We start from the raw sequence: 25897 nt of genomic DNA on the forward strand, positions 1-25897 counted from the left end.
GAATGAACCTCGGCAGGCCGTTGATTCTGCTGATTGATTGGTGATGTCTCTCTTCTTACAGGTCGTATAAAGAGCGGGGCATGACACCCTCTGATGATGTCAAGTGATGGAAATCTGGGGTAGCTTCCTCTTTGTGGCTGTTGAAGGTATAAACGGGAAATAAATAAACACGAGACCACGTCAATTCAGCAAATGATTCCAAAGAGTTACTAATTCAGACTTCCCTAGAAGTGCGAGATCCAAGATCTGAATCTATCAGGTCCGTCTTCATTTGTCAGCCCATCTTGTATGTGATATCATCGTCACCGAAGTACACATCACATATTGTTACATTTCAAAAAGGCTGCGTTTCTTTGTACTGTCTGTCGTCACATTTATATACCTGGTAGTTCCCCTCATGTTGGCGAGATCGAGTTTGAGAGTCTTTGCTAGACCTATTACGAGAATACGATACTCAACAATGGCGACTCCTTTCAAGATTCAACTGGAACCCCAGAACTCGGGGCTGTTAGGGTTGAAGCTTGGCCAAAGTGAGGCCTCGAAAGCGACTGATTTACTTCAGAAGGATCTAGAGGTATGCTGACCTGAGTCAACACTCTTACGTATCGAGTCAAAGACTAACACGGATCAGAATCACCACGTCTTCTTCAATGAATCTGGTTTTCATGACCATGTAAGTCCCCTTCGTAAAGCTGTCTCTATACGTTTCTAACAACACTAGATTGTTCATCATGTCTTGACTTTGTATGGTACCGGCGCAACAACAAAAGATCTAGACACAGCCTACAACGCCAACAAGACATATCAGCTTAAAGCTATGAAACCAAAGTCAGATGTTGTTGATAAATTAGAACACGGCTCAGACTGGTCAGAATATCTTGGCAAAGGTCGAAACTATGCTACCTTCTTTCGTTTCTTTCAGGGCGAAATCGAAAGAATCGGATGGCAGGACACACTCAAGGAGTATCTCTTCAAAGACGATGCACGAGGTCGCGACATGCAAAGCCGTCTGTTTGCCGGTATTCTTCATCCCCTTATTCAGTTGCTCTATGGTATGGAGTGGTCACAACCCATGATCATTGCTTCAGCTCTCGCGCAGACTGCTGTCCATCGAGATGATTACAAAGAGTTTCTCGCAACCACTGCTGAAAAGGCACAAGCTTCCGATGCGCCACCTAAGATGAAGACCATCGGTGGCCTTTATGAAGATGCTGTTAAGAATGAGAAACTTCGAACAAGCTCACATTGGGATGATTCAAATCGGATCTTTGATGGTGTGTTTACCAGGGCGAAGGATGAGATGATCACCTTGGCTGCGAGAGTAAGAATCGGTGAAGATGAGCTGGACGAAAGGATTGCAGAGATGGTGCATCATTCTGCTTTCGTTGCTTCAGCTGCTGCTTTTCATCCTCCTCATGCTCCAAGATTCGAATTCATTCTCATGTCAGTCTATCCTTTCCACATTTATCACATTGCTAACTGTAGCAGGCATCACATAACATCGACACCCTTCTTTCTCACACTAAAAGAACAGTCCTGGATTCCAGCATCAACTAAGGCACGCTTCTTGGAGAACAAGATCCGCATGGATCTCCTTCAATACATCGCTCGTGGTTCACCAGCTCTTCGCGGCGATTTGCTCCGTGACTATAAACCTAAGGATGGAGAGAAGCTGGTCGGTAAGCCAGGAGATTTGTTCCCGAGGATTCACAAGGTTGTGGATGATGGGCATACTGTCAAGTTGGCCAGGGCATTGATGCTAGCGCAAAGAGTTACAAAGCCGTATGAGAATAAGGAGTGGGTGAACATCAAAGGAGATGACGAGTGGTTGAGAGCTGTGTATTTGTTGCTGGATGCCAATGAAGAAGCTGATAGGCAGGGAGGAACAATGTGGGTTAGATCTTCAGGATTTGATGAAGCGTGGGAGGAGATCCCCAAGGCTAAGATGTAAAAACACCCGGGGGGAAAGGCTTGTATGATATGCATGGGTATTATGAATCGTATTTACCGTCTATTCTAAACCAATCCATTCATCAGATCCCGCCTCAGACTGCTCGTCTCCATCAACATCCATAAGCTTCACGTCCACAGTTTTGCCACTTTCCAATGTCTTAACATCCTTCTTTCCTGACTTATCCTCCGCTTGACCCAACAAATAATCAACCATGTACACGTTCTCATCAGCAAGTCTCCTGATCTCATCTCTCATCTTGGATACAGCTCGCGCAACGACCCTTAGCTCGATATCGGCCTTGGCACGGTTTGCCAAGAGCCAAGCTCCGTGCTTATCGACGATGGCCTTGATCCAGACGAGGCAGAACTCAATGTGAGGTGACTCCTCGGTCTGGGCGGCGACGAAGCGGAGAAGGCGAGAAACATAAACGGTAGGGAGGTCGGCAACAACGAGGGGAATTTCGGCTGAGGGGATGGCTTGGAAGACTCGCTTAATAAGACCAGCTTCGTTGAGGCGGAAGGCCATGACAAGTGCCTTGAGGTAGTCTTGCTCGGTCTCGAGAACAGCGAGCGTCGAGGCAGGTGTGATCTCCATGTTCAGGTCGAAAGGATCGAACTGGATATCTTGATCTAAACTGTAGATCAAGAGACCCTCTGTAGAGGCAGCACAGAAAGCGGTGCCAGCAGGTGAGAAACCAATGCCTGTCACACGCACCTCAGGGGCCTTCTTTCGTGCTGAAGGATCACCACGTTTTGATCCTGGCAACGAGCTATCCGCGCGATCTTCACGGTCCGAGGCTTCCTGATCGTCGAGGTCTCCAGCAGGTCCGGCTTCAGTCAATAACTTGCTGTTAAGGAATTCCTGGGTACCGGAGAGCGAAAGGTTGACGCTGACGGTGAACTTTTTCAGTAGCACCATGGTTGTCACGGAGTACAAGCAGATATACTTGCTGTTTCCACCAGCCAAGAGACAACTGCCATCAGTGCTATATCGGATTGTGTTAAAGCTCTTTGTGCCGGCCATATTTGCCGCTGTTCGGCGATCGGTGAGTTTTCGTCCTCCCGAAACATCTCTTCGGCCATCCACTCCAGAAGTCTGCTCTGCATCTGTAACTGACCAGAAGGTAAGCTGGCCGTCTAATGTTGAGATAGCCAGTTGCAAAGAATCGGGACGGATAGCGATATCGAGAACATCGGCCTGGAGTTGCAGAGGCTCGCTGGTCTGTGTCCGGCTGAAGATGGACCAGATACGGGCTGTGCGATCCCAAGAACCACTGACAAGTGAGTCACCGTTGGGTGTGAATGCGAGAGACGAGACAGGACCCTCGTGGCCCGATAGCTGATCAAGAAGTTGACCTGTCTGGACGGACCAAATGTGGATGTCAAAGGAATCGAGAGATCCAGCAGCTACGACTTCGCCACTGGGGTCAACAGCCATGCATGAGAACGACAGTCTTGTAGGTGCTGTGAAAGTTCGGAAGTTTCGGTATCGGATCAAGTCCCAGGCTCGAATAGATCCGTCCAGACTTGATGTAAAGAGAACATTACCCTTCTTAGCAAACTCACAGGCTGTCACACCGCTGGTATGCTCAGTAAAGGTGACGATACAGAAGCCTGACTGAATATCCCAGACCTTAATCTTTCCATCATCGGCAGTGGTGATAATGCGCTGACCATCGGGTGAATAGACCAGCGAGTTCATCGCGTCAAAGTGACCTTGCTGCTTAAGAATATAAGACTCAGACTGCCACTCCCACACCAGCAATTGGCCCAGCTTAGATGCACCAAACGCTAACCACTCGCCACTCTTGTTGATGGTGACAAAGTCGATATCGTTTTGCGAGATGCTCAGCTTGTGGATCATGTTGAAGTCGGGCATCTCGTACAGGCCAAAGAGACCATTAGAGAAGCCAGCAACCAGGAGATTCGTCTCAGGGTGGAAAGCGGCACATCGTACATGAGCGCTTCCCTGCATGAAGTAGTGCCGTTGGACAATGCGCCATCGCATATCTGAATCCTCGTCATCGTCCTCCATCTTGTCGTCGTCCTTAATACGGTTGATAGGCTTAACATATTGCCAGTCAAAGACGGCGCCATCCTTGCTAACAGTATAAATAGTCTCCTGGTTCTCTGAGAACCAAGCACCGATAACAGCCTGTTTGTGACCTGAGAGCACCGTGGGGGTGAAGCCCTCCTCAGGGTTCAAACTCCATATCCGCGCCGTGAGATCCTTGGAGGTTGTGAGGAAGAATCGTGAGTCGCTGGACCACTCAATGTGGCTAACGGTATCGAAATGGCCGGTATGTGTGTGGTATCGAACGAAAGGAGCAAATTCGAGTTCACCCTCGGTAGAAGCATCGGGGGTCGAGGGAACGTGCCAGACCTCAATTTTGCGACCCAGTCCCACGGCGAAATGTCGACCAGATGGCGAGAATGAAAGCGCTGTGACGGAGGATCGGAAGGAGAAGTGGTATATAGATATCCTTCGAGGGACATTGGTCAAGATCGCGTGTCCATCTTCGTCAATGGAGAGGAGAAGGTTGCCGCGTGGTGTAAGTCCGATACGGGCAATGTTTTTGCGATGAGCGAATGGGAGGGTGTATGATTTGTTTCTGAGTAACAATTAGTTATGTTCCATTCATTGTAAAGTTCAGGCCGGCTCAAAATAACTTACTCTACCAAATTAAAGACAGTCACTCTGTTGCCGACTGGCGAGAAAAGATGGGTGCCATCGGGGCTATAGAGCAGGTTGCCCTGGCAGTAAACAGTGCCCAGCAAGTTCGAGAACTATAATAATAAGTCAATACATCGTATGAAATCTGGCAGCATCCCAGTGTCATCCGTACCTTGAAATCGGTCTTCATTATTGTCTGCAGGTCATAGCCATGATGCTTCTAAACATCAAATCGCAAACCCGCCAAAAATTCATCGTTGCGCCTTATCGATAAGAGCCGATTTTTGCGACAGCCGGCAGTAGAGTTATTCCGAGACGATTATCTGCCACGAGAATTCCTTGTGGCTGGCTGCTGGCCAAAGCTCAAGGGACCAATGCAAGCTAGGGGCAGTGGCTGTTTATTCGATCCCTGGCATAGCAAGACCCATTTGGTTTGGCACTTTCCCTTGCTGCCCCGTGTCCACTAGCCACTGTCCACTCACGGTACCGTGTTAACGCTAGCCTATCAGAAGCAAGCGTCCCTGGGAGTTGCTTTAGGGGGAAAGGGCAGGAAATTCGTTCCAATTCCCCTGAACTCAGGCAAGCACGAGCTGTCCCTAAACCTCCCTCTCCACCTTGAACCTTTGCACTCGTTCGACCTTCATCGCGATATCGCAGTCGCTTGTTGTCTTTGCATTGCATTGTCTTTGTTTTAAAGTCGTGTTTTACGCTTCAGATCCTCCTCTAATTCACCCTTTATCTTCCCGTACCCAAGTCAACAACTTCAAGATGGCTTCTGCAGCTGCCGAGAACGCTTCACCGATTGGTATTGCCAATCTGCCCAACCAGCGACACAAGATTGTCGCGAAGCGTGGTGCCGGTTTCACTATTATGGTATGCTTCTAAGCAATTAACTCACTCGTCTTGCATTGTTATACATATATAACAAGGCACATCGAGAGCTTCTGAACTATTGCTCACCGCATCATGTCTAGGTTGCTGGCGAGTCTGGTCTAGGCAAGACTACCTTCATCAACACTCTTTTCTCCACCACCATCAAGAACTATGCCGACCACAAGCGCCGTCACCAGAAGCAGGTTGATAAGACTGTCGAGATCGAGATCACCAAGGCCGAGCTCGAGGAGAAGTTCTTCAAGGGTATAGCTCTGAATGAAGCACGTTTGTTACCCAACACTCGCTAACACCCCCTTTCAGTCCGACTGACCGTTATCGATACACCCGGATTCGGCGACTACGTTAACAACCGCGATTCTTGGATGCCCATTATCGAGTTCCTCGACGACCAGCACGAGTCTTACATGCTTCAGGAGCAGCAGCCCCGCCGCCAGGACAAGATCGACCTCCGTGTCCATGCCTGCCTTTACTTCATCCGCCCCACCGGCCACACTCTCAAGCCTCTCGATATTGAGGTTATGAAGCGCCTCTGCTCGCGTGTCAACCTTATCCCCGTTATCGCCAAGGCCGATACCCTCAGCCCCGCTGACCTGGCCAAGTTCAAGCAGCGCGTAAGTAATTGTGCATGAAATTGACAATCCCCAATTCTAACCCTGTCCAGATTGTCTCTGTCATTGAAGCCCAGAATATCAAGATCTACCAGCCCCCGATCGAGGAGGACGATGAGGCCGCCGCTCAACATGCCCGCAGCCTTATGAACGCCATGCCTTTCGCTGTTATCGGCTCCGAGAAGGACGTCAAGACCGGCGATGGCCGCATTGTCAAGGGCCGACAGTACTCTTGGGGTGTTGCCGAGGTTGAGAACGAGGACCACTGCGACTTCAAGAAGCTCCGCTCTATCCTGATCCGAACCCACATGCTCGACCTTATTCACACCACCGAGGAGCTGCACTACGAGGCTTACCGCGCTCAACAGATGGAGACCCGCAAGTTCGGCGAGGCTCGTCCCCGAAAGCTCGACAACCCCAAGTTCAAGGAGGAGGAGGAGGCTCTCCGAAAGCGTTTCACCGAGCAGGTCAAGATCGAGGAGCAGCGTTTCCGACAATGGGAGCAGAAGCTTATCTCCGAGCGCGACCGTCTCAACAAAGATCTCGAGCAGACCCATGCTCAGATCAAGCAGCTCGAGCAAGAGCTGGAGCAGATGCAGGGCAGCGCTGTCCGCAGCCACGGTCGCCGCTAAACGATTTCGAGCGGGCCTTTATGCACATGTGCATGGCTGCAGTTGGACAGTCGTTTCTTCAAGTTTCTTTTACCTGGAGCTCCGTTTTGGGGTTTGGAGTTGAAAAATGAAAGGTCCGAAGAATACCACAAGAAGACAGGAGAGGGATCACGAGTTCATGGATATACCTGCTCGCTCTTCCCTACAGAGGCCAAGGGGGAGCTGCCCTTGCTGGGACTTGTTATCATGGCCGCGGCATGTTGTGTAGGAGTTATGATTCCCTCCCCATGATTTTGTTTGTTCTTGGTTGCTATGCCGGCAACTCATACCCACAAGTACGAGACGCCTTTGAAGCGAACAAGACGTATGGAGAAAGCCTTGATAGTCTTGCCCTTTTTTTATTACAACCTTTTACTAGAGCCCTTTCTCTCAGCTAGGCACATTTTAGTTTCGATGTAATTTCAATCACAACATTTTATGATACCAGTTTGAGATTCGAATGTTTCAATTCATTGCATAAAACCCCTGACTGCTGTTCGATATTTCATGAAATGTTGCAAGAGTCCCATTAACCAAATGTGAACGGGGAAAACAGCCACCAAACTCCATGCTCTAAACCAAGCTGACCAAATTCATACCTGAAAAGAAAACCGGTGTCCTTTGACTGCAATATTGAAATCACCACAGGTTTGAAGCCAATTTCAGTCTTTCCATCTAGGACATTACCCCAGACCCCAAGTGCTATAAGGCGTCCATGCTGGCTCGTGTTGTCAGTTGCTCGTTTTTATTTCCAAGTCGCGAAATCTGCAGGAAGACATCCGTTCCGTAGCCCTCGAGGCTATGCAAGTCAAGATTTCCAGCCCAATATTCAGCATAGACACGGCTCAGAGGTAAACCCATGCCGAGACGCAGGTTAGGCGGCCGACTGGTGAGAGATGATAATGAACTCTGGTAAGGCGGTGCTTTTAAATCTGCACGCCCCAGTTCCTCCTCTACGTGAAGCTCCTGCATCGTTGCTGCCATCTTGGGCACCTGCGCAAGATTCTCGAGACGTCTCTGGCTTTGCGGGCCCTTGCTGAAAGACCAGAGATGTGGCAGTTCAGCGCGAGGGATACCACCACCACGATCACAAATGCGGATGATAACGTGTTGCTGGTTCTCGCAGATGGTTATCTCCACAGGAGGAGGCTTCACACTGTCAGGGTCCGAATGGACTCTCTGATGTCGATCAATGACGGCCTGGACAGAGTTGCGGAGGAGCTCGCCAATGATGTATTCGAGATGACTAAGAATGTAAGGAAAAGAGGCATCGAGATGACCATCAACGGTGATTTCGGGAATCTGGACACCCCGGCGATTCGTTGTGCGGGCAAGAATGGTGATGGCTTTAGAACAGCGCTCGACAACATCCTTAGCATAACACTTAATAAACACTTCGCCGATGAAGTCGGATTCAGAAAGTTTAGCTCCGGGAGAGAAGTTGGGGGAGTTGTAGGTTTCTGTTAGTGAAAGATGCTGCTCAGCGATGACCCGTCTAGAAATGCGCTGTTCTATGTCAATAAGTCACCAAAGCCATTCATGTATGGGCACCCTACCGATCTAAGAATGGTATTCATGAAATTATCCAGATCTTGGGGACTCATGAGACCGCCGCATTCTAGGATTCCCATGGCAAGCTTTGGTATCACAGTCAAGTGGCCCTTGAGGTTATGGCTGATGAGTTCGCACAGCTTGTCGTTGTCCTCCAATGTTTTAACCTCTTTCACTTTGCGAAATGTATCGAAGGCGTGGTAGTATAGGTCGTAGACTTCTTTGATATGTGGGTTCATAGTAACGACATAGGGCAAACGTTGCATATCTCGGATCCGATGCGCAATTCTAGTCACATGTCAGGTCTCTCTGTTCTCTGGGAAGATACCCAGTACTTACCTTGTAGGCAATTCGGTGCGAACATAGTTAGCTGAGCTTATCAGACGAGATTCGGTGAGAGAGCGGCCAAAAACCATAAGTTGGCGGAGACTGATAGGACGAGCCTCCTTCGCGACCCAGCTGAAGGCATCATGGGTTAGCTTTTACAACCAGAAATCATAACAAAAGAAAATGACATACTCGTCAAGGATTGAAACAGGACGCCATGATGCGTTTGTACTGGCGCGAAATTGAAGATTTGTATACGAGGTACGGGGGATATTCGCCAGGTAAGGGCGCAAAAATGTCAGTTTACATCGTCTGCTCTGTCGCAGGGCGATGGATGGCATGTCGTCACAGGCACATGCGAGGATGAATCGAAGTCGGTATTGTTTGATGTGTTAAGCCCAATCAGTTGGCATAAGTGCAGAATGTTTCCAAACGATGTTCTGCGTTTGAAAGAAGAAAATAGAGGTGGCGAGAGTGAAGCGAGGACAGTCTGCATACGCCGTCTCGGTGGGAAGGAAGCTTTGGGTGAGTGACTCGATACCAACTGCCCAGGAACGGGATTGGAGTTTTACCCCACATCTCATTGGCGATACCGGCCCGCCCAAAATGGTGGGTTGCAGGAAGGAGGAGAGGTTTCCGTGTGGGTTTATCCCAGTTACGGCTGAGTTCTGGGGCTGATAAGCCTGGCACAAGCTGTGAAGCTGTAGACAGGGCTGTTTTAGATGTGTAACTATTTATCTACAGGGAGTACGTTCATGACAACCTGTCATTTAGTGTTTTGTTGTGTTAATCTAGGGTAGCTTCCTGGGTCTAGTTGTGGCGTCTGCTTGTTGCATTGTGGCAATGAGCTGTAACGGCCCGTGAGTACTTCGTATAGTCTAAATATCTGGTAAAAGGGTTGTGCAAAAGGGAAAAAACGAGCCATGCTTCATCAGGTATTGAAGTTTGTCCTTTCAAGGGAAATCATGCTGACGCACACTTGATCAGTTCGAGCTGTCCCTTCGAAGTAAGCTAGGGTATAATTTTATAACACATATGATAATGCGGGACAAAGGTCTCCAGCTCCTTATTGCAAAGCGGAAAAACAAACTGGAAAAAACAAACTCGAATCTGTTTTCCAACTTGCGTCAGACCGCTTCTCTTTGCCAGCTCACTCTCTGCCCGCATCCTGAATGAAAATGCAAGCCATCAAAACCGAGGCATGATTTATCTGACAAAGACTCAAGCTTAGCCTTTGGCTATGAGAGACTGACAACGTCATTGGCGGGGTGACCTGATGACGCTTGGCGTGACTGCTGGTGTTAAAGCAATACAGCATTTGTAGTGTATTTGTCCGCAAATAACAAGTCGCGTGACAACATTTGCTAGCTATCGCCTCACCACTCTCATCAAGTCTAAAGTCTCGCACAACTCTTGTTCCCGCTGAATGATTGATTACTACTGGCTCTCTCTGCCTATCGATGCAAGGCATTGGATCCAAACTCACTCACCTCACGCTCCTTTCTCCCAGTTTGGTTTTATCCTCCAAACTACAGCCTCTTCTCTTTGTTTAGACGCGACCTGACTTGACCTGGGATTCGAAAGGTCTAGGGGCTTAGGACCTGAGTTGTGGGCATCACCTTTTACTGACATAACCGACCGCTCTACTCTTTTTTCTTTATCAGTGCAGAACTCGTCTCCCCCAATCGTCATAGCATAGCATAGCATACCTAGCATTGCCTTGCCTTGCCTTGCCTTGCCTTGCATCGCATTCACTGCCTTGCGTTGCTTCCAGTCCCGAGCTCTCTTTTTGGAGAAATTCTCTTTTGCTCACGGCAACACCTGGTCTCTTATTCCCTGCCGTATCTTTGCGCCACTCGACGTCGTCGAGCTTTGGCTGAAGCACTTGCGTTGATTGAGTTGCTCTGCGACTGCGACTGCTACTGCCACGCCCGTCTTTATATCGTGAGGTTTGCTCTCTCGGGTGCCTGCCTTAACGTCACCGATTCTTCCGCCTCGGTCGCAACTTCCTCAAAATGGTACGTTCCTGCCCGCTACTGTCCCTTCCCGTGCAATCTTGTTCCATGCAGCTTGCCGCGACTCCCATAGTCGCTGGAGAGCTCCTCGTGCAGCCCCATCAACACTAAGCTGCGTCATCCTTCTGGCTCCACGATCATCACATATTATGCAACTTCGATTCGACCTTACCACATCTTCTTGACATGAAGTATTGCGCAGACTTCTCTACCTAATGCCTTGAAGTCATCATCACCTCCAATAGCGTACCATTTGCCCCTCACCACCCACACTAACCCCAGTCACTCCCGATGCCGACATCATGACCTCGTTTCATCGCCGCCTGTGCTTTCGCTCGGGGCTCAATGCTGACCGTCGCAATCTGCTGCAGACTCACGATATCAACTCACCTAACGACATGGTCATGGACACGGACGATTATATCGGCGTGGCCAACGAGCCAGAGAAGGTCGCCATCATTAACCCCGATAACCTCGAACAAAGCGAAGTCGACCAACTGCAAGATCTGCCCATGGCTAACGACCGTACGTACTCCTTCCACTATCTCATTGACTCCTTGCATTTGGCGCAGACCTCATACATCATATGCTTTCAGTCATGAGCATCACCGATTCTTGGAGCTATCTGGACTAACTCTCATGCCTCTAGATGAAGCCATGAGGGAGATCTGTCTCCCACCTCTCATTGATGAACCGAAAATACTCGGAGACTACGAATACACATGGACTGTCGAAAACTGGCGAAGTTTGAATAAGAAGGAACACGGTCCTATTTTCCAAGCAGGTGGCTTCCCATGGTGCGGCTAAGTTGATTCCGGCACTGCCGTTACTCTTAATGCTGACGTTCCACTACTACAGGCGAATTCTGCTTTTCCCACACGGCAATAATATCGACCAATGCTCTATCTATCTTGAACATGGCTTCGACGCTGATAGTGTTCCCGAGAACTGGAGCTGCTGTGTTCAATTTGCGCTCGTCCTATGGAACCCGAACGACCCCAGCCTATATGTCCATCACACTGCCCACCATCGATTCACTAAGGAAGAAGGCGATTGGGGTTTTACTCGATTTGTTGAGCACCGCCGAATGTTTAATGTACCATGGGAGGGCAGCAGCCGACCCCTTTGCGAAAATGACACTGCCAACATCACCGCCTATCTTCGCCTCGTTGAGGATGAGACGGGTGTTTTGTGGCACAACTTCGCCAACTACGATTCCAAGAAGGAGACAGGATATGTTGGACTCAAGAACCAGGGTGCCACCTGCTATCTGAATTCCCTGATGCAATCGCTCTATTTCACGAACAAGTTCAGAAAGGTAGGGTCTCTCCTTTGTTCTCTAGTCCACTATTTGCTAACTTCTATAGGCTATCTACGAAATTCCTACCGAGGCCGATCCCAGTATGACCAACAGTGCTTATACGTTGCAACGACTTTTCTACCAGCTACAAACGTCAGACCAGGCAGTTGGAACCACGGAACTCACAAAATCTTTCGGCTGGGACACACGGCATATTTTCGAACAACAGGATGTGCAGGAGTTTTCACGCAAACTCATGGAAAGAATGGAAGACAAGATGAAAGGAACTGCGTCAGAGAATGTCCTGCCAGAAATGTTCAGTGGCAAGATCAAGACATACATCTCATGTATTAACGTCGACTACGAATCCAGCCGAATCGAGGACTTTTGGGACATTCAGTTGAACGTCAGTGGTAACAAGCACCTGCTCGAGAGCTTTGAGGACTACGTTCAGGTCGAAAAGATGGATGGAGAAAATCAATACTTTGCTGGTGATCAGTACAAGCTCCAGGATGCGAACAAAGGTGTCATTTTCAACAGCTTCCCTGACGTACTCCACCTACAGCTGAAGCGCTTCGAGTACGATATCCAGCGCGACACCATGATGAAGATCAATGACCGATACGAGTTCCCCGAGTTTTTCGACGCTGCGCCGTACCTATCCGAGGATGCCGACAAATCTATTCCATGGACGTACCAGCTTCACAGCGTTCTAGTCCACAGCGGTGATCTGAACGCAGGACATTACTATGCCTTTTTGAAGCCCGAAAAGGATGGCTGGTTCTATAAGTACGACGATGATAAGGTTACTAAGGCGACGATGCGCGAAGTGTTGGAAGAGAATTTTGGTGGAGAATATCAAACACCCAACGGTTACCCACGCGCGCCTGTGCAAAAGAAGGCTCCCATTATGCGTCAAAACAGCGCATACATGTTGGTGTATATCCGCCAATCTCGTTTGGACGATATCCTGTGCCCGGTTACCAAGGATCATATTCCGCTCCATCTCAGTAAGTTGTTTGGCGTTCTTCCTTCGTCACCTTACTAACAACCGTAGGACAAAAGTTTGAGGAAGAGACTGTTCAGCGGGAGGCCCGCAAGAAAGAACAGCGAGAGGCGCATCTGTACATGTGGGCGAAGGTGATCACTGATTACTCGTTTCAACAATTCGGCGGCACAGATTTGTGTCAGTTCGATGCAAAGCCTGAGGATCCCGCTGCGCCAAAGTTCTATCGCGTGCGTCGCGCGATGACTATGGAAGAGTTTGTTGCGCAAGTTGCATCGGATATGGGCGAAGATCCACGAAGGGTACGGCTTTGGCTCATGGTCAATCGACAGAATAAGACAGTTCGCCCTGACCAACCTATCATGGATTTGCGGCCTACAGTCGACGAGACTTTCTCCCGTTCCGCTGCCCACAGAGATGCTAGTTTACGTGTGTGGGCTGAGGTCGCCGAGGAAGTCAATGCTGACGGAGAGCCAATCTGGCCATCCTACCAGAGTCAGCCCAACGGTGTTATCGTCAAGGAAGACATCATCTTACTTCTCCTTAAGCACTTCGATATCGACGCCCAGACGCTGCGGGGTGTCGGCCATGTCTACATTTCCAAGGACAAGAAAGTCGAAGAACTGCTGCCAATGATCCTGAAGAAAATGGGATGGGGTGAGAAGCTACCGGCTGAGGAGAAGCTTCTGCTTTGGGAAGTAAGAAAATCACTCATCTTGGACGACCGCGGGTAACTGACTTAGAATAGGAGATTAAGCCTACTATGATTGAACCTCTCAAGCCCAAGCAGTCGTTGAAGGTTGCCGAATTGCAAGACGGAGACATTATCTGCTTCCAGCGAACTAAGGCTGGCGTCGAAAAGCGCGCTGGTGAAAAGGCCTCGCAAGAAATGTATGTTGTTGCGGTAATAGCGTGTGGGCCATTTACTGATATGTCTTCAGAAGTAACACATCTGACCATTTTGAGGATGCGCGTGAATATTACGATTTCCTTGAAAACAGGCGAACGGTTAAGTTCCATCCGCATCCCACTCGATGTGATCAGGCGCAGTATCCCCCATTTGATCTGGTGCTTAACTCCAAGATAACTTATGACACGCTTTCAGAGCGTGTTGGAGCGTATTTGGACGTGAAACCGACACACATTCGGTTTTGGACAGTGAATGCCTCGACGCAAAACCCCAAGACACCGGTCAGACGGGGAGCGAACCCAACACTGCGACAGATTCTCAGCCCAATGGGCTCAACTGCCCTCAACTCCACTCAGAGAGACGATGCCTTTTACTTTGAGGTCCTTGAGATGAGTTTAACAGAACTCGACACCAAGAAGAGCATCAAGGTCAATTTGCTGAGTGAAGGCATCACCAAAGAGGTATTTTGACTCTTATCATCTGTCAACAATGCGACTAACCTTGTATGCAGGATACATATGACCTACTCGTTCCCAAAACAGGAACCATTGACGATTTGGTCGAGGTTTTGATAAGAAAGGCGCAAATACCAAGTGAGACGGACGGTGGAAGAATTCGCATTTACGAGACTAGCTCCAACCGCTTCTACCGCGAGCCTCAACGCGAACACCCCGTTATTAACTTGAACGAGTTTGCAAAAATCTATGCGGAACGAGTTCCCCAAGAGGAGCTCAATGCCGACGATAGCCATTTCATTCATGTCTTCCACTTCCACAACGACGTCAGCCGCGTTCATGGCGTGCCGTTCAAGTTTCTGGTCATTGAAGTGAGTGCCTTTGATACTGAGACATATTCAACAAATTAACAAAGCAACAGGGTGAGAGCTTTGCAGACACCAAGAAGCGATTGGAGAAGCGAACCGGAATCAAAGGCAAGAGCTTTGAGAAGATCAAGATCGCTGTTGTGCGACGAGCCAACTACTCAAAACCGCAATATCTCAATGACGGTTAGTAGCACGTTTCGCATTTGACTTATTGAGTGACTAACAACACATTAGATGATGTGCTATCAAGTTTCATTCAAGGGGAAGACGATTACCTCGGCCTTGACCATGTAGATAGAACGAGGACATTGAGGAACGGCGTTGGGGACCTATTCCTTAAATAAAAGGTGCCAAAAGAGAAGGAGATTATGTTATCTCGAGAGCATGTAAGCAATCAGGCAATGAGTGTCGCCGATGATGAGGCAGAGACACTGAGTATCTAGCATATATGCCTGCCTGCCACTTGGGAGCCGCAGGCGTTCAAGCATCGTACATTCGCAGTCAAAAAGCATTGGTACTGTTGTTCGACTGACGAGCACAAATCCGTGGAAGAGAGCACACGAAAGGATGCATTACATGAGTGTCTGAGATGAGAGGCGGGTTTTGCCTAGTCAACACGATGAATGGGTGGAAAGGCATGCGAAATGGAGCATGAATCAAGACAGAAGGATAGGGGGTGATGATTACGGCATAAATTTTCATTCTTATTATTCATTCTAATCGTTCATGCTTGATTGATATTTCACTTGTGCATGTTGTTCATTTTGTAATACTGGATGTATGAAAGACACTCGAAGACGTCGATTTCATGTATGGCGATAACAACATAGCGCGAATATGATGTTGTATTACAACAAAAACTTTGAGATTGGCCTGGTTTATTATCATGCGCTGTAATTTTAAACCCGATTAGAAAATCCATCATCTGTGACTTAGAATCAACCTGATATACCCGATGTTGTGTCGTAACCAATTCTAATCTACGATACTGAGTGTGCTGCGAAGTGGAGAAGATGGATGCTGGCCTATATAAATTGAAATCTCCAACATGGTTGTCACCAAAGAAAGCAATTTGGCGCAGTGGAAGCGCGGTATGTTTACCATAATCTGCATCATAAAACCATTACTAACAGACGCAGCCGGGCTCATAACCCGGAGGTCGCACGATCGAAACGTGCAATTGCTAAAATTCCTTTTTTGCATTTTTAGTCCTGATATTACTATAAGATTTCTTGTGCTTATATTAATTTATTTGTTTCTTTTTGGCGATGCCTCGAGATTGAAGAGTGCTGTTAACCTTACTTACTACCTGCTGCCTTTCTGCGGTTCAGGAACTGCTCTATTATTTCTATATTCCAGGTTTCAATCAAAGTCCAGAGGAGATCCTAAGAACAACCGTATGTGGATGCGTTAACCGGTAAATAACAAGGAGGCGTATTGACTTGAATAACACTGTCTAGATCATGTGTGTCATGGAGTCCAAGCAAGAGAAAATCCAAACAGCCTCCCTTGTGCGAAACAACGATCGATATCTGTTTCAAAGAAACTCTTACTCACAAACTGCTGAAATTAAAGCTGTGCAGTAGAGGGTGATCGGTACAGAACTGTTTGCAGGTCCGTGTGGCCCTGGGATGATTACAAGAGGGTTGCAATGAGTCACAGAGATAGAAGTGACAAAGTTCTGGTTGTAATACGTTAAACTTTGTAATAAGGCACATTGGAGATTGGAAATAGATACACAACATAAAAGCATTAAGATCTGTAATTCTTACATCCATGCCCTCTGATCCCCCCAAGTCAAAATCCATCTCACCAAATATCAGTGATAATACCACGCAGACAGTAGACCCCTATCGCACACTCAACCTTCAAATTAGTGCGGGAACCCCAAGATAAATAGAAGCAGTAAAGAGCTGTACTTTGACATATAAAGGACTATACTGAATCCCGAATTGCGGGAACGTTGATGCGATATTGATGCACCAATACACTCTGAGATTTCTCCAACACCAGTGCTTCCCTACCACTATTTGCATTATCAAGAGTAGAAAGAAGTAATCGAAAGTCAAAGGACTATATGATCTAAGTTTCCCCATGCGGCCTTGCGATATCTCGAAATGTCAGGGGGTGCCTATGTTTGCTCAAACCTGGCTATCTTCCTAGTTCTTCTCCCCCGTCAATATTTAGCTTACTGCTCCACACAAGACTCATACCAACTTTGGTTTACTCCTGAGGCGGTAGCCATCATCTTATTAGGATTAGGTTGCTAATAATAGGCACAGCTTTGTCATCACTGGCGACGTCAATCAATGTAAGCCATACGTGATGAAGTCATATCTTTGCGTCAGACAGCGAACGGATAGGAATGCCTGAGTAGTCTCAGACAAGATATGCTGAGATGTATGATTAAATATGAAGATCACCACGGCGGTGTTTTTAAGCAAGAGGTCGACATGATCAAGTTAGTATATCAGATCTCTGGCGGCGGAACTGGCTGCATCACGTACCCCCGATGTTGCTGGTTCCTCGGTCAACAAGCTCCATATTGACTGGACTGGAACGTGACAGTCGCCATAGCCATGACTAAGGCGAACTTTCCTGATATTGGTAATCGCCCTGGATTGTCTCTAGACAATGATCCCAACCCTGGCCACACTGGTTAGACATATAGGATCACTCCAGAGCTCGATGTTGAGACTAAGTTGCCGGATGGGAAACAGAGGGGGCTTCCAAGAAGTCAGCTTGGAAGCCGATTGAGATATTTAGGTACTATTGCAGCCAAAGTCTTGTGCTGCGCGCAAATGGTGTTTCAGCATACGGAACAGACTCGACAATTTCGTCGAGTTTTGCACATCTGAACTCTCACTCAATCCTTATCTCCGTTAGGAGCGTAAAGCTTACAAGAACCGGGGCCATATTGTAGAAAATTGCCCGAGTCTGCCGCAACAGCTTCTTTCAAGGGAATCGCCAACGATTGTCTGGAGCTGCCGGGAAGAGAGATTCTAAATACTTCTGAGGGGTTTTCAAGTTAAGCAGCTGGATGAAAAGTATACCAATCCAGATAGACGTAACAAGTGCTAAAGCCCGCTTGATAGGATAGCAGGAGTACACAACGGCTTACCAAGAGTGGCCCTGTGGAGGAGGTCATCGTATAAGATCTATTATATGGAGACCTCGGAGGGTAATTTCACCACTGGCAACGAATGACGGGAACCAACCCAATATTGTTGTGGCCTCCTTACTGTTCGGAACCTGATGCATACATTGCGGGGTGTAGGCAAATGGACTTTGAAGGCTGTTGCCAACGTTATGTTCACTGGTTATATCGGCAACGAATGTCCCCATGCCAATGAACTTACACGTTCGTGAGAATTCTCAGCTTATCAAGTCCACCAAGAATAAAGTTATGGCCAACAAAGAAGAAATGTATATTTTATCCTAAAATTGTCATAAGAACCTTGATATGATCATACTTTTGGGCAATCGTCATCTTCAAGTATATAACGTTCAGGTAGCAATGTGCCCATCTCTGCTGCTGCAGCGAGCATTCGGCCGATTCAATACAATATTGACGGATGAGTTGTCTTTTGCATGTGAAAAGGGTCCGATTCAAAAAATGACTTTGTAATCAGGGGCAGTGTTGTGGAGGATAAGTATGGATATTGGAAAGCTCTAGCAGCTCTGGTGGAGTGTCTCATATTGACACTCACATTATTAACTGATAACGTTGGGGGAGGTTCTGTGCTTATGTGCATTGCATTGGTAGCGGTAATCAACGTTCCACAACGGCCTTGGCAAGCCGTTTGCTCGCTGTGATTACCAATACAAAATGTCCATCCATCAATGTTCTCATTTCTCAACAACAGTTCAGGATAGAGCAAATGAATGTGACTCTTACGGCGTAAACAGTTCCACTTTCTTGTATTACTGAGATATCCGACAAGCCCGGAGACGACTCTTATACGTGTTCAGCGGTTCAGGTACCCGACCTTTAGGCGTATGCAGCAGCAAAAGATGGAATTCAGAGTTTGTGGCGCTAAAACCCGATGGATTACGCTGCAATGTCCGGCCGGTAGAAGGGATCTGCGACTTGGCATGAATCTGTTAAAGTAAAATCAGTGGGGCCTTATCTCAGATCCCGAGTCAGCAACTCCACAAACTCCATAACGTTAGGCACAAAGATTCGGAAACAAGAGCTAAACTCCATTCTCAGCAGTCTGCAGCGCATCCACACCCTGACAAAGCTCTGGAGAAACGACAGAAAAGAATGGCTGACACTGTTACCTATTATGGTTAACAACTGAGCAAGTTATTTTGGACACTCTTCGTCTAAATCCCTTCCATCTCCCTTAGCGTACGGGAGGCACCTTTACGTCACTACGGAGGAAAAAAATTGTGCATAACTAGGGGTCATTATAAATACAATTATTCTCAGGGTTGAGGCGTTGGGAAACCATCATTGCGTGCTACTAAAGCTCCTGCCTGTCCTGCAGCTCTCCGTTGTGAAGCTTATCTTCACCTGTCTTTCCCCTTTCATCGCCAAACACTTGATAGGACAGACCACAGAGATAACTGCATACAAATATCAAAGCGGTGCCGCTCACCGGCTGCACGTCATAGTCTTTTTCTTAATAACTACAACATACACAACTTTTCTTTCTTCCCTTAATTTCGTACCATCGCCGTCAATATGCTGGGAAACACAGTAGACGGCGATGCTCTTCGCCGCACACAGTCTTCTATGTGGCAGCAGCAACAACAACCCATTTCTCAACAAACTGTCGAAGGTGGACAACACAATCCTGCAAGCAGCAGCTCATCCGAATCAGGTGTTATCCAAGAAGGAAAATGGGGCGAGCGTGGACAAGAAGATGTCACTGCCCAAGAAGCCATGCAAGAATTCGAGTCTCTACGTCACAACTTGATGAGCCTACATAAGACAAGAACAGCAGACACACATGCCAGCAAAGCTCAGAGTAGACGGACAAGTACTGCTGCCCGAGTCCAGTCGGAAAAACATGAACATGACGACGATGATGGTTCGAAGACCGATGTGGAAGCTGGTCCTGAAGAGAGCGAAGGTTTCGAGCTTGGCCGCTTTATGCGAGAAGGCCATTTCGAAAAGCGTTCCGAAGAAGAGGGATCCCTGAAGCGAGTTGGAGTTGTGTATGAGAACCTCACCGTCAAAGGCGTTGGAAGTACAACGACTTTTGTTCGAACTGTACCTGATGCTATCCTTGGTACATTTGGCCCCGATCTCTACAATGTCCTCACCAGATATTTCCCATCTCTCCGCATCGGAAAGCCCCCAACCCGAACACTTATCAACGATTTCACTGGCTGTGTTCGTGATGGTGAGATGATGCTTGTCTTGGGACGACCTGGCGCTGGGTGCAGTACCTTCCTCAAGGCTATCAGCAACAACCGCGAGTCATATGCTGCCGTCGAAGGAGAAGTTTCGTACAGTGGTATTTCTGCTGCTGAGCAGAAGAAGCACTACCGAGGCGAGGTTAACTACAACGGCGAAGACGATGTTCACTTTGCTACTCTGAGCGTGTGGAAGACTCTCGCTTTTGCTCTTACGAACAAGACCAAGATCAAGGACAAGGCCGATATTCCGGTTATCGTGGATGCTCTCATGAAGATGTTTGGTATCAGTCATACAAGAGATACTGTAGTTGGTGATGACTTTACTCGAGGTGTCTCCGGTGGTGAGCGAAAGCGAGTTTCCATTGCAGAGACACTGGCCTCCAAGTCTACAGTGATGGCATGGGATAACTCTACTCGGGGACTGGACGCATCAACCGCCCTTGACTACGCACGATCTCTGCGTATTATGACAGATATCAGCAACCGAACCACTCTCGTCACATTGTATCAGGCAGGAGAGGGCATTTACGAGTTGATGGATAAGGTTCTAGTCATCGATCAAGGCCGACAGATCTTCTCCGGACCCGCCAACAAAGCCAAGCAGTATTTCATTGACCTTGGATTTGAATGTCCCGAGCGACAGACGACAGCAGACTTCTTGACTGCCATCACCGATCCGACCGAACGACGCTTCCGACCCGGCTTCGAACACCGCGCTCCGCGAACACCAGAAGAGCTCGAGTCGGCTTTCAGGAACTCACCACATTACCAAGAGCTCCTGGCTGATGTTGCTGCATACAAAGAGTCTCTTCACCAGTCTGACTACCAAGACGCGAAGAGGTTCCAGGGTGCCGTCCAGGAGTCGAAGTCAAAGCACGTCTCCGACAAGTCTCCTTACACTATTTCGTTCCCTCGACAGGTCCTTGCTTGCACCAAGCGAGAAGCCTGGCTCCTTTTCGGTGACACCACAACACTCTGGACAAAGCTCTTTATCATCATCTCGAACGGTTTCATTGTAGGCTCTCTCTTCTATGGACAAACTGAGGACACTGCAAGTGCTTTCAGTCGTGGCGGTACCATCTTCTTCTCGATTCTCTTCTTGGGTTGGCTTCAGCTCTCGGAGCTTATGAAGGCTGTATCTGGACGTGCTGTCGTTGCCCGCCACCACGACTATGCTTTTTATCGCCCCTCAGCTGTTTCCCTTGCCCGTGTTCTGCTCGACTTCCCTGTCATCGGTGTCCAAGTCTGCATTTTTGGTCTGATCATGTACTTCATGACTGGGCTTGATGTGGACGTATCAAAGTTCTGGATCTACATGCTCTTTGTGTATACCACAACTATCATGGTTACAGCACTGTATCGCATGTTTGCTAGCTTGTCCCCTGAGATTGACACCGCTGTGCGATTTTCTGGAATCTCGCTCAACCTGCTCATTATTTACACCGGATACGTCATTCCCAAGACTCAGTTACTGAAGGACTATATCTGGTTCGGCTGGCTGTACTGGATCAACCCCATCAGTTACAGTTTCGAGGCTGTCTTGACCAACGAGCTGTCCGATAGGATTATGGAATGTGCTCCCTCTCAGCTAGTTCCGCAGGGACCTGGAGTTCAGTCTGGATATCAGGGTTGTGCTATCAGTGGAGCTACAGTCAATGCGCAGTCAGTCTCAGGAAGCGATTATCTACAAGCTACCTACAACTACAGTCGATCAAACCTGTGGCGAAACTTTGGCGTTGTCATTGCTTTTGCTGTCCTCTATATCCTTGTCACGGTTTTGGCAACAGAGCTGGTCAGCTTCACACAAGGTGGTGGTGGTGCCTTGGTCTTCAAGAAGAGCCGAAAGGCTAAGGAACAAGCACGCAAAGCCGAATCCCCTGTCGATGACGAGAAGGTCGTTGGAAATGGTGCCAGCAGCTCTTCTGGCGTTGTCGCTGACCTCAACCCAGGCAGCGAAGACGAGGCCTTGGAACAAATCACCGACAGCGAGTCCATCTTCACATGGCGGGACATCGAGTATACAGTCCCATACCTCGGTGGTGAGAAGAAGCTTCTGAACAAGGTCAGCGGATATGCTAAACCTGGTGTCATGGTCGCCCTCATGGGAGCTTCAGGTGCTGGAAAGACCACACTCCTCAACATTCTCTCGCAGCGTACAAGCATTGGTGTCGTTACAGGCGAGATGCTTGTGGATGGACGATCTCTCGGTGCGGACTTTCAGAGAAACACTGGATTCTGCCTTCAGGGTGATCTGCATGATACAACTCAGACTGTTCGAGAAGCTATTGAGTTCTCTGCCATTCTGCGACAGGACAAATCTGTCAGCCGTGCTGACAAACTTGCATACGTGGACAAGATCATAGATCTGCTGGAGCTCAATGACCTGCAAGATGCTGTTATCATGTGCCTCGGAGTGGAACAGCGCAAGCGTCTAACTATCGGCGTTGAACTGGCGGCCAAGCCTTCACTGCTTCTCTTCCTTGACGAGCCCACATCTGGTCTTGATTCGCAGTCTGCTTACTCGATTGTTCGTTTCCTCCGAAAGCTGAGCCGGGCTGGTCAGGCGATCATCTGCACCATCCACCAGCCAAGTTCTGTTCTTATTCAGCAGTTTGATATGGTCCTTGCTCTGAACCCTGGAGGTAACACATTTTACTTTGGCCCTATGGGTGAGAATGGAGAAGATGTTGTTAAGTACTTCTCGGACCGCGGTGCTGTCTGTCCTCCTAACAAGAACGTCGCCGAATTCATCCTTGAGACTGCTGCACGACCTCACAGGCGGCCTGACGGTACCAAGGTTGATTGGAATCAGGAATGGGTTGAAAGTGAGGAAGCTCAAAAAGTGCTTGAAGAAATCGATGGTCTTAAGCGAGTTCGAAGTTCCGCAACCGAGGGAGTAGCTTCTTCAAACAAGGAGCACTCTGAATTTGCTGCGCCAACTTGGCTTCAGACGGTCGAGTTGACCAAGCGTATGTTCCGACAGCACTGGCGCGATCCCTCTTACATCTATGGAAAATTCTTCATTGCGGTCATCTTTGGCATCTTTAATGGCTTCACCTTCTGGAAACTTGGCTACACGATGCAGGATATGCAGAACCGCATGTTCACTTGCTTCTTGATCGTGACAGTTCCTCCCACCATCGTCAACGGTGTTGTTCCTAAGTTCTTTACGAACATGGCTCTTTGGCAAGCTCGAGAGTATCCCTCTCGTATCTACGGATGGTTTGCCTTCTGTACTGCCAACATTGTGTCTGATATTCCTGCGGCTGTAGTGTCAGCAGTGCTGTACTTTGTCCTATGGTACTGGCCCACTGGGCTTCCAACCGAGAGCTCTGTTTCAGGCTACACGTTCCTGATGACTCTTCTCATCTTCCTTTTCATGACAAGCTGGGGTCAGTGGATCTGCGCGTTTGCCCCCAGCTTTACCGTTATCTCCAATGTAAGTTTTGCCCCCAGTATTGTCCCCAATAATATATCTTTTCGTACTAACAGGATTAGGTCTTGCCTTTCTTCTTTGTCATGTTCGGTCTGTTCAACGGTGTTGTTCGCCCATATGCCTCACTTCCAGTCTTCTGGAGGTTCTGGATGTACTACGCGAACCCCTCTACATACTGGATTGGAGGCATCCTTGCAGCTACTCTTGATGGCACTCCAGTGGAGTGTTCGTCTGAAGAGACTGCCAAGTTTGACGCTCCCCCAGGCCAAACATGTCAAGAATATGCGGGAGCATTTGCAGACTCCGCTGGAGGATATCTACTCAACCCAAACGCGACGAGCGCTTGCGAGTTCTGCCCAATGTCTTCTGGCAACGATTACCTAGCGTCGCTCAATATTGACGCGAGTGACAAGTGGAGAGGTATGTTGATCCAACCGAGCCTGATTCATACAATGTACTAACATACTGCAGATTTTGGTATCTTCCTAGCATTCTGTGTGTCCAACTGGATGCTCGTTTACTTCTTTATTTACACAGTTCGTGTTCGAGGATGGAGCTTCGGCTTCGGAACAATTTTTGGAGGGTTGGGCAAGTTGGTGGATCTAATCAAGAAGCCATTTCAGCGAAAGAAGGAGGAGTAAGAAATTGATTTAGCGTATGCAATTTAGAAAGGATATGGAAAAGTACCAGCGAGGATTCAAGATAGAATAGACAAATCGGGCTCGCAAACGAAGGATTGTATAGCCTTTAATACTACATTTAACACCAATTTAACATCTCGTTTCCAGTAGCGACTGTGATATAAATTCTCTCCGAGCGTCGATGTGCCCCTTAACTAACTGAGGGTGTAGAAAGGCAATTTAACGTTGCCCTTTCCACTCAATAGGGACTCAGCTGGTCATTCAGCATCACGCTTCATAGCCTCCTGAACCCAAACTGACCTCTCTCTCCCCAGCCTCTTTAGTTCTTCATCCGGCAGCTCGTTGAGCTGGAGGTAAATATGAGGATTGGGCACATTGCGTCCCTTCTCGAAACCAGGGCGCTCGAGAAGCCTGTACATCCAGTCCTTGACGTTTGGGAATTCGTCAATCTGAGACAGGCCACTGTACTCTACATATGGAAATTAGTTGCCTTTATACATATAAACTTTGAGTGAAATGCTTACTGTATGCGGTAGTCCATGGCCAAATGGCAATGTCTGCGATGCTGAGATGATCGCCAACAAGATATCCGGATGGATTTTCCGCAAGAGCCTTGTCCATCGTTCGGTAAAGGCGGCGCGTTTCGTTGACGTACCGGTTCAGGGCATATGGATAATCACCAAAAGCAGACACTTTGTTATATCAGGTCAGCTACCCCTTTTATCTCGCATCAATACCGGGAACGTACTCTCAAAATGATTTGCCTGGCCTTGCATAGGCCCAAGACCGCTGACCTGCCAAAAGAGCTACGAGACATTAGTTAGACGTGTCCACGACGCAGATTTATGGCACTTACCCAGCTCGTCATCTGCCAGTATTCTTTCGTACCACGGGGATACGAGATCTTGTGGTCCTTGTCATACCGTTCCACAAGATACTGCAAGATAGCACCGCTTTCCCAGATCTTGAGTTCGTTGCCATGCTCGTCTGTATCAACGATGGCTGGGATGCGACCGTTGGGATTGATGTCGAGAAACCACTCCTCTTTCTGTTCGTGTGCGAAGAGTTTGATTGCACGAGCCTATATGGACTGTGTCAGAAGTAGAGACAATGATTTTGAAAGGATTAGGGGCTCTTACGTTGTACTTCAAGCCAAGTTCCTCAAGTGCAATGGAGATCTTGAGTGGGTTGGGGGTGCCTTCACAGTAGAGAGTGATCATATTCTTGGTTGACATGGTAGTCGAGACTCCAAAAATTTGCAACAGTTTAATGGTAAATAGAGGTGATATTTTTGTGTGTCTCATTGGCTTCTTGCTACTTCTAATTCACGACGGTTCTTGCTTCATATTTATACGCATCCTATTCCCCTACAATTCTTTCGCGTTCGAAAGTTGAGGCCATTATTCAACACTACCTACCGCCAGATATTGAAAAACTATCAATTTTATAACTTCTTCTTGACCTCAAACGGCTCATGGTACCACCAAAGAGGCTTAGATGATTGGGGATCTGTTGTTTCACAACCTTTTCCTTGCATACAATTGCCGTTGGCCACTTGCTAAAGAAGGGCAATGGTAAATCGAAAAGGTGAAGGATGAAATAAAAATGCTCGGATATATACCAGAAACGGTAAATGGTATATAGAAAACGGTAAGGATCTGTGTGATTATCAATCCTCTCTGCTTCCGCGGAGCATTTGAAATCACCCACCTAAGACTAAGACACTCAACTTGTAGGTG

General features: G+C 48.0%; 7 protein-coding genes and 1 non-coding gene across 8 annotated transcripts; 5 read left to right on the forward strand and 3 right to left on the reverse strand.

The window, feature by feature from the left end:
* Window positions 1–460: 460 nt before the first annotated feature.
* Window positions 461–1951, forward strand: BKA55DRAFT_684079 (uncharacterized protein; the record flags this gene model as incomplete). The annotated part of the gene is made up of 4 exons (XM_046198589.1): window positions 461–574; window positions 632–673; window positions 722–1443; window positions 1489–1951. The coding sequence occupies 4 exons, from the start codon at window positions 461–463 to the stop codon at window positions 1949–1951; spliced, it is 1341 nt and encodes a 446-aa protein (XP_046054618.1).
* Window positions 1952–2011: 60 nt separating this feature from the next.
* On the reverse strand, window positions 2012–4817 carry BKA55DRAFT_499469 (WD40-repeat-containing domain protein; the record flags this gene model as incomplete). The annotated part of the gene is made up of 3 exons (XM_046186657.1): window positions 2012–4565; window positions 4628–4740; window positions 4800–4817. 3 exons carry the CDS (start codon window positions 4815–4817, stop codon window positions 2012–2014), a joined length of 2685 nt encoding a protein of 894 aa, XP_046054619.1.
* Window positions 4818–5209: 392 nt separating this feature from the next.
* On the forward strand, window positions 5210–7235 carry BKA55DRAFT_553295 (Septin-domain-containing protein). The gene is made up of 4 exons (XM_046191521.1): window positions 5210–5500; window positions 5602–5764; window positions 5822–6132; window positions 6183–7235. Exons 1-4 carry the CDS (start codon window positions 5396–5398, stop codon window positions 6759–6761), a joined length of 1158 nt encoding a protein of 385 aa, XP_046054620.1. The 5' UTR covers window positions 5210–5395; the 3' UTR covers window positions 6762–7235.
* On the reverse strand, window positions 7236–9390 carry BKA55DRAFT_553297 (branched-chain alpha-ketoacid dehydrogenase). The gene is made up of 4 exons (XM_046191522.1): window positions 8850–9390; window positions 8670–8789; window positions 8336–8618; window positions 7236–8285 (listed from the first exon to the last, which is right to left on the reverse strand). Exons 1-4 carry the CDS (start codon window positions 8996–8998, stop codon window positions 7482–7484), a joined length of 1356 nt encoding a protein of 451 aa, XP_046054621.1. The 5' UTR covers window positions 8999–9390; the 3' UTR covers window positions 7236–7481.
* A 1584-nt stretch (window positions 9391–10974) lies between these two features.
* On the forward strand, window positions 10975–15055 carry BKA55DRAFT_684083 (uncharacterized protein; the record flags this gene model as incomplete). Its single annotated transcript, XM_046198590.1, has 10 exons — window positions 10975–11197; window positions 11322–11469; window positions 11531–11990; window positions 12040–12982; window positions 13030–13676; window positions 13727–13869; window positions 13920–14349; window positions 14400–14714; window positions 14765–14894; window positions 14946–15055. 10 exons carry the CDS (start codon window positions 10975–10977, stop codon window positions 15053–15055), a joined length of 3549 nt encoding a protein of 1182 aa, XP_046054622.1.
* A 722-nt stretch (window positions 15056–15777) lies between these two features.
* BKA55DRAFT_t35 lies at window positions 15778–15897 on the forward strand. The gene has a single exon. It is a non-coding gene; the product is annotated as a tRNA-Gly (tRNA).
* A 3311-nt stretch (window positions 15898–19208) lies between these two features.
* On the forward strand, window positions 19209–24281 carry BKA55DRAFT_152093 (ABC-2 type transporter-domain-containing protein). The gene is made up of 3 exons (XM_046184948.1): window positions 19209–23520; window positions 23580–23937; window positions 23989–24281. Exons 1-3 carry the CDS (start codon window positions 19402–19404, stop codon window positions 24156–24158), a joined length of 4647 nt encoding a protein of 1548 aa, XP_046054623.1. The 5' UTR covers window positions 19209–19401; the 3' UTR covers window positions 24159–24281.
* A 134-nt stretch (window positions 24282–24415) lies between these two features.
* BKA55DRAFT_533610 (glutathione S-transferase) lies at window positions 24416–25393 on the reverse strand (the record flags this gene model as incomplete). Its single annotated transcript, XM_046189499.1, has 5 exons — window positions 24416–24627; window positions 24683–24850; window positions 24907–24964; window positions 25015–25239; window positions 25298–25393. 5 exons carry the CDS (start codon window positions 25391–25393, stop codon window positions 24416–24418), a joined length of 759 nt encoding a protein of 252 aa, XP_046054624.1.
* Between the last annotated feature and the right edge of the window lie 504 nt (window positions 25394–25897).

This window comes from Fusarium redolens (assembly GCF_020744475.1).
Source record: "Fusarium redolens strain MPI-CAGE-AT-0023 chromosome Unknown BKA55scaffold_2, whole genome shotgun sequence".
In the NCBI taxonomy this organism is placed as follows: domain Eukaryota; kingdom Fungi; phylum Ascomycota; class Sordariomycetes; order Hypocreales; family Nectriaceae; genus Fusarium; species Fusarium redolens.

Coding starts and splice junctions, on each gene's coding strand:
- BKA55DRAFT_553297 (XM_046191522.1), bottom strand. CDS start 8,998: ATGCCATCCATCGCCCTGCGACAGAGCAGACGATGTAAACTGACATTT. Junction 8,790..8,849: donor CCTGTTTCAATCCTTGACGA/GTATGTCATTTT, acceptor TGATGCCTTCAG/CTGGGTCGCGAAGGAGGCTC. Junction 8,286..8,335: donor TGAATACCATTCTTAGATCG/GTAGGGTGCCCA, acceptor GACATAGAACAG/CGCATTTCTAGACGGGTCAT.
- BKA55DRAFT_152093 (XM_046184948.1), top strand. CDS start 19,402: ATGCTGGGAAACACAGTAGACGGCGATGCTCTTCGCCGCACACAGTCT. Junction 23,521..23,579: donor GCTTTACCGTTATCTCCAAT/GTAAGTTTTGCC, acceptor TAACAGGATTAG/GTCTTGCCTTTCTTCTTTGT. Junction 23,938..23,988: donor CGCGAGTGACAAGTGGAGAG/GTATGTTGATCC, acceptor AACATACTGCAG/ATTTTGGTATCTTCCTAGCA.
- BKA55DRAFT_553295 (XM_046191521.1), top strand. CDS start 5,396: ATGGCTTCTGCAGCTGCCGAGAACGCTTCACCGATTGGTATTGCCAAT. Junction 5,765..5,821: donor CGAGGAGAAGTTCTTCAAGG/GTATAGCTCTGA, acceptor ACCCCCTTTCAG/TCCGACTGACCGTTATCGAT. Junction 6,133..6,182: donor TGGCCAAGTTCAAGCAGCGC/GTAAGTAATTGT, acceptor AACCCTGTCCAG/ATTGTCTCTGTCATTGAAGC.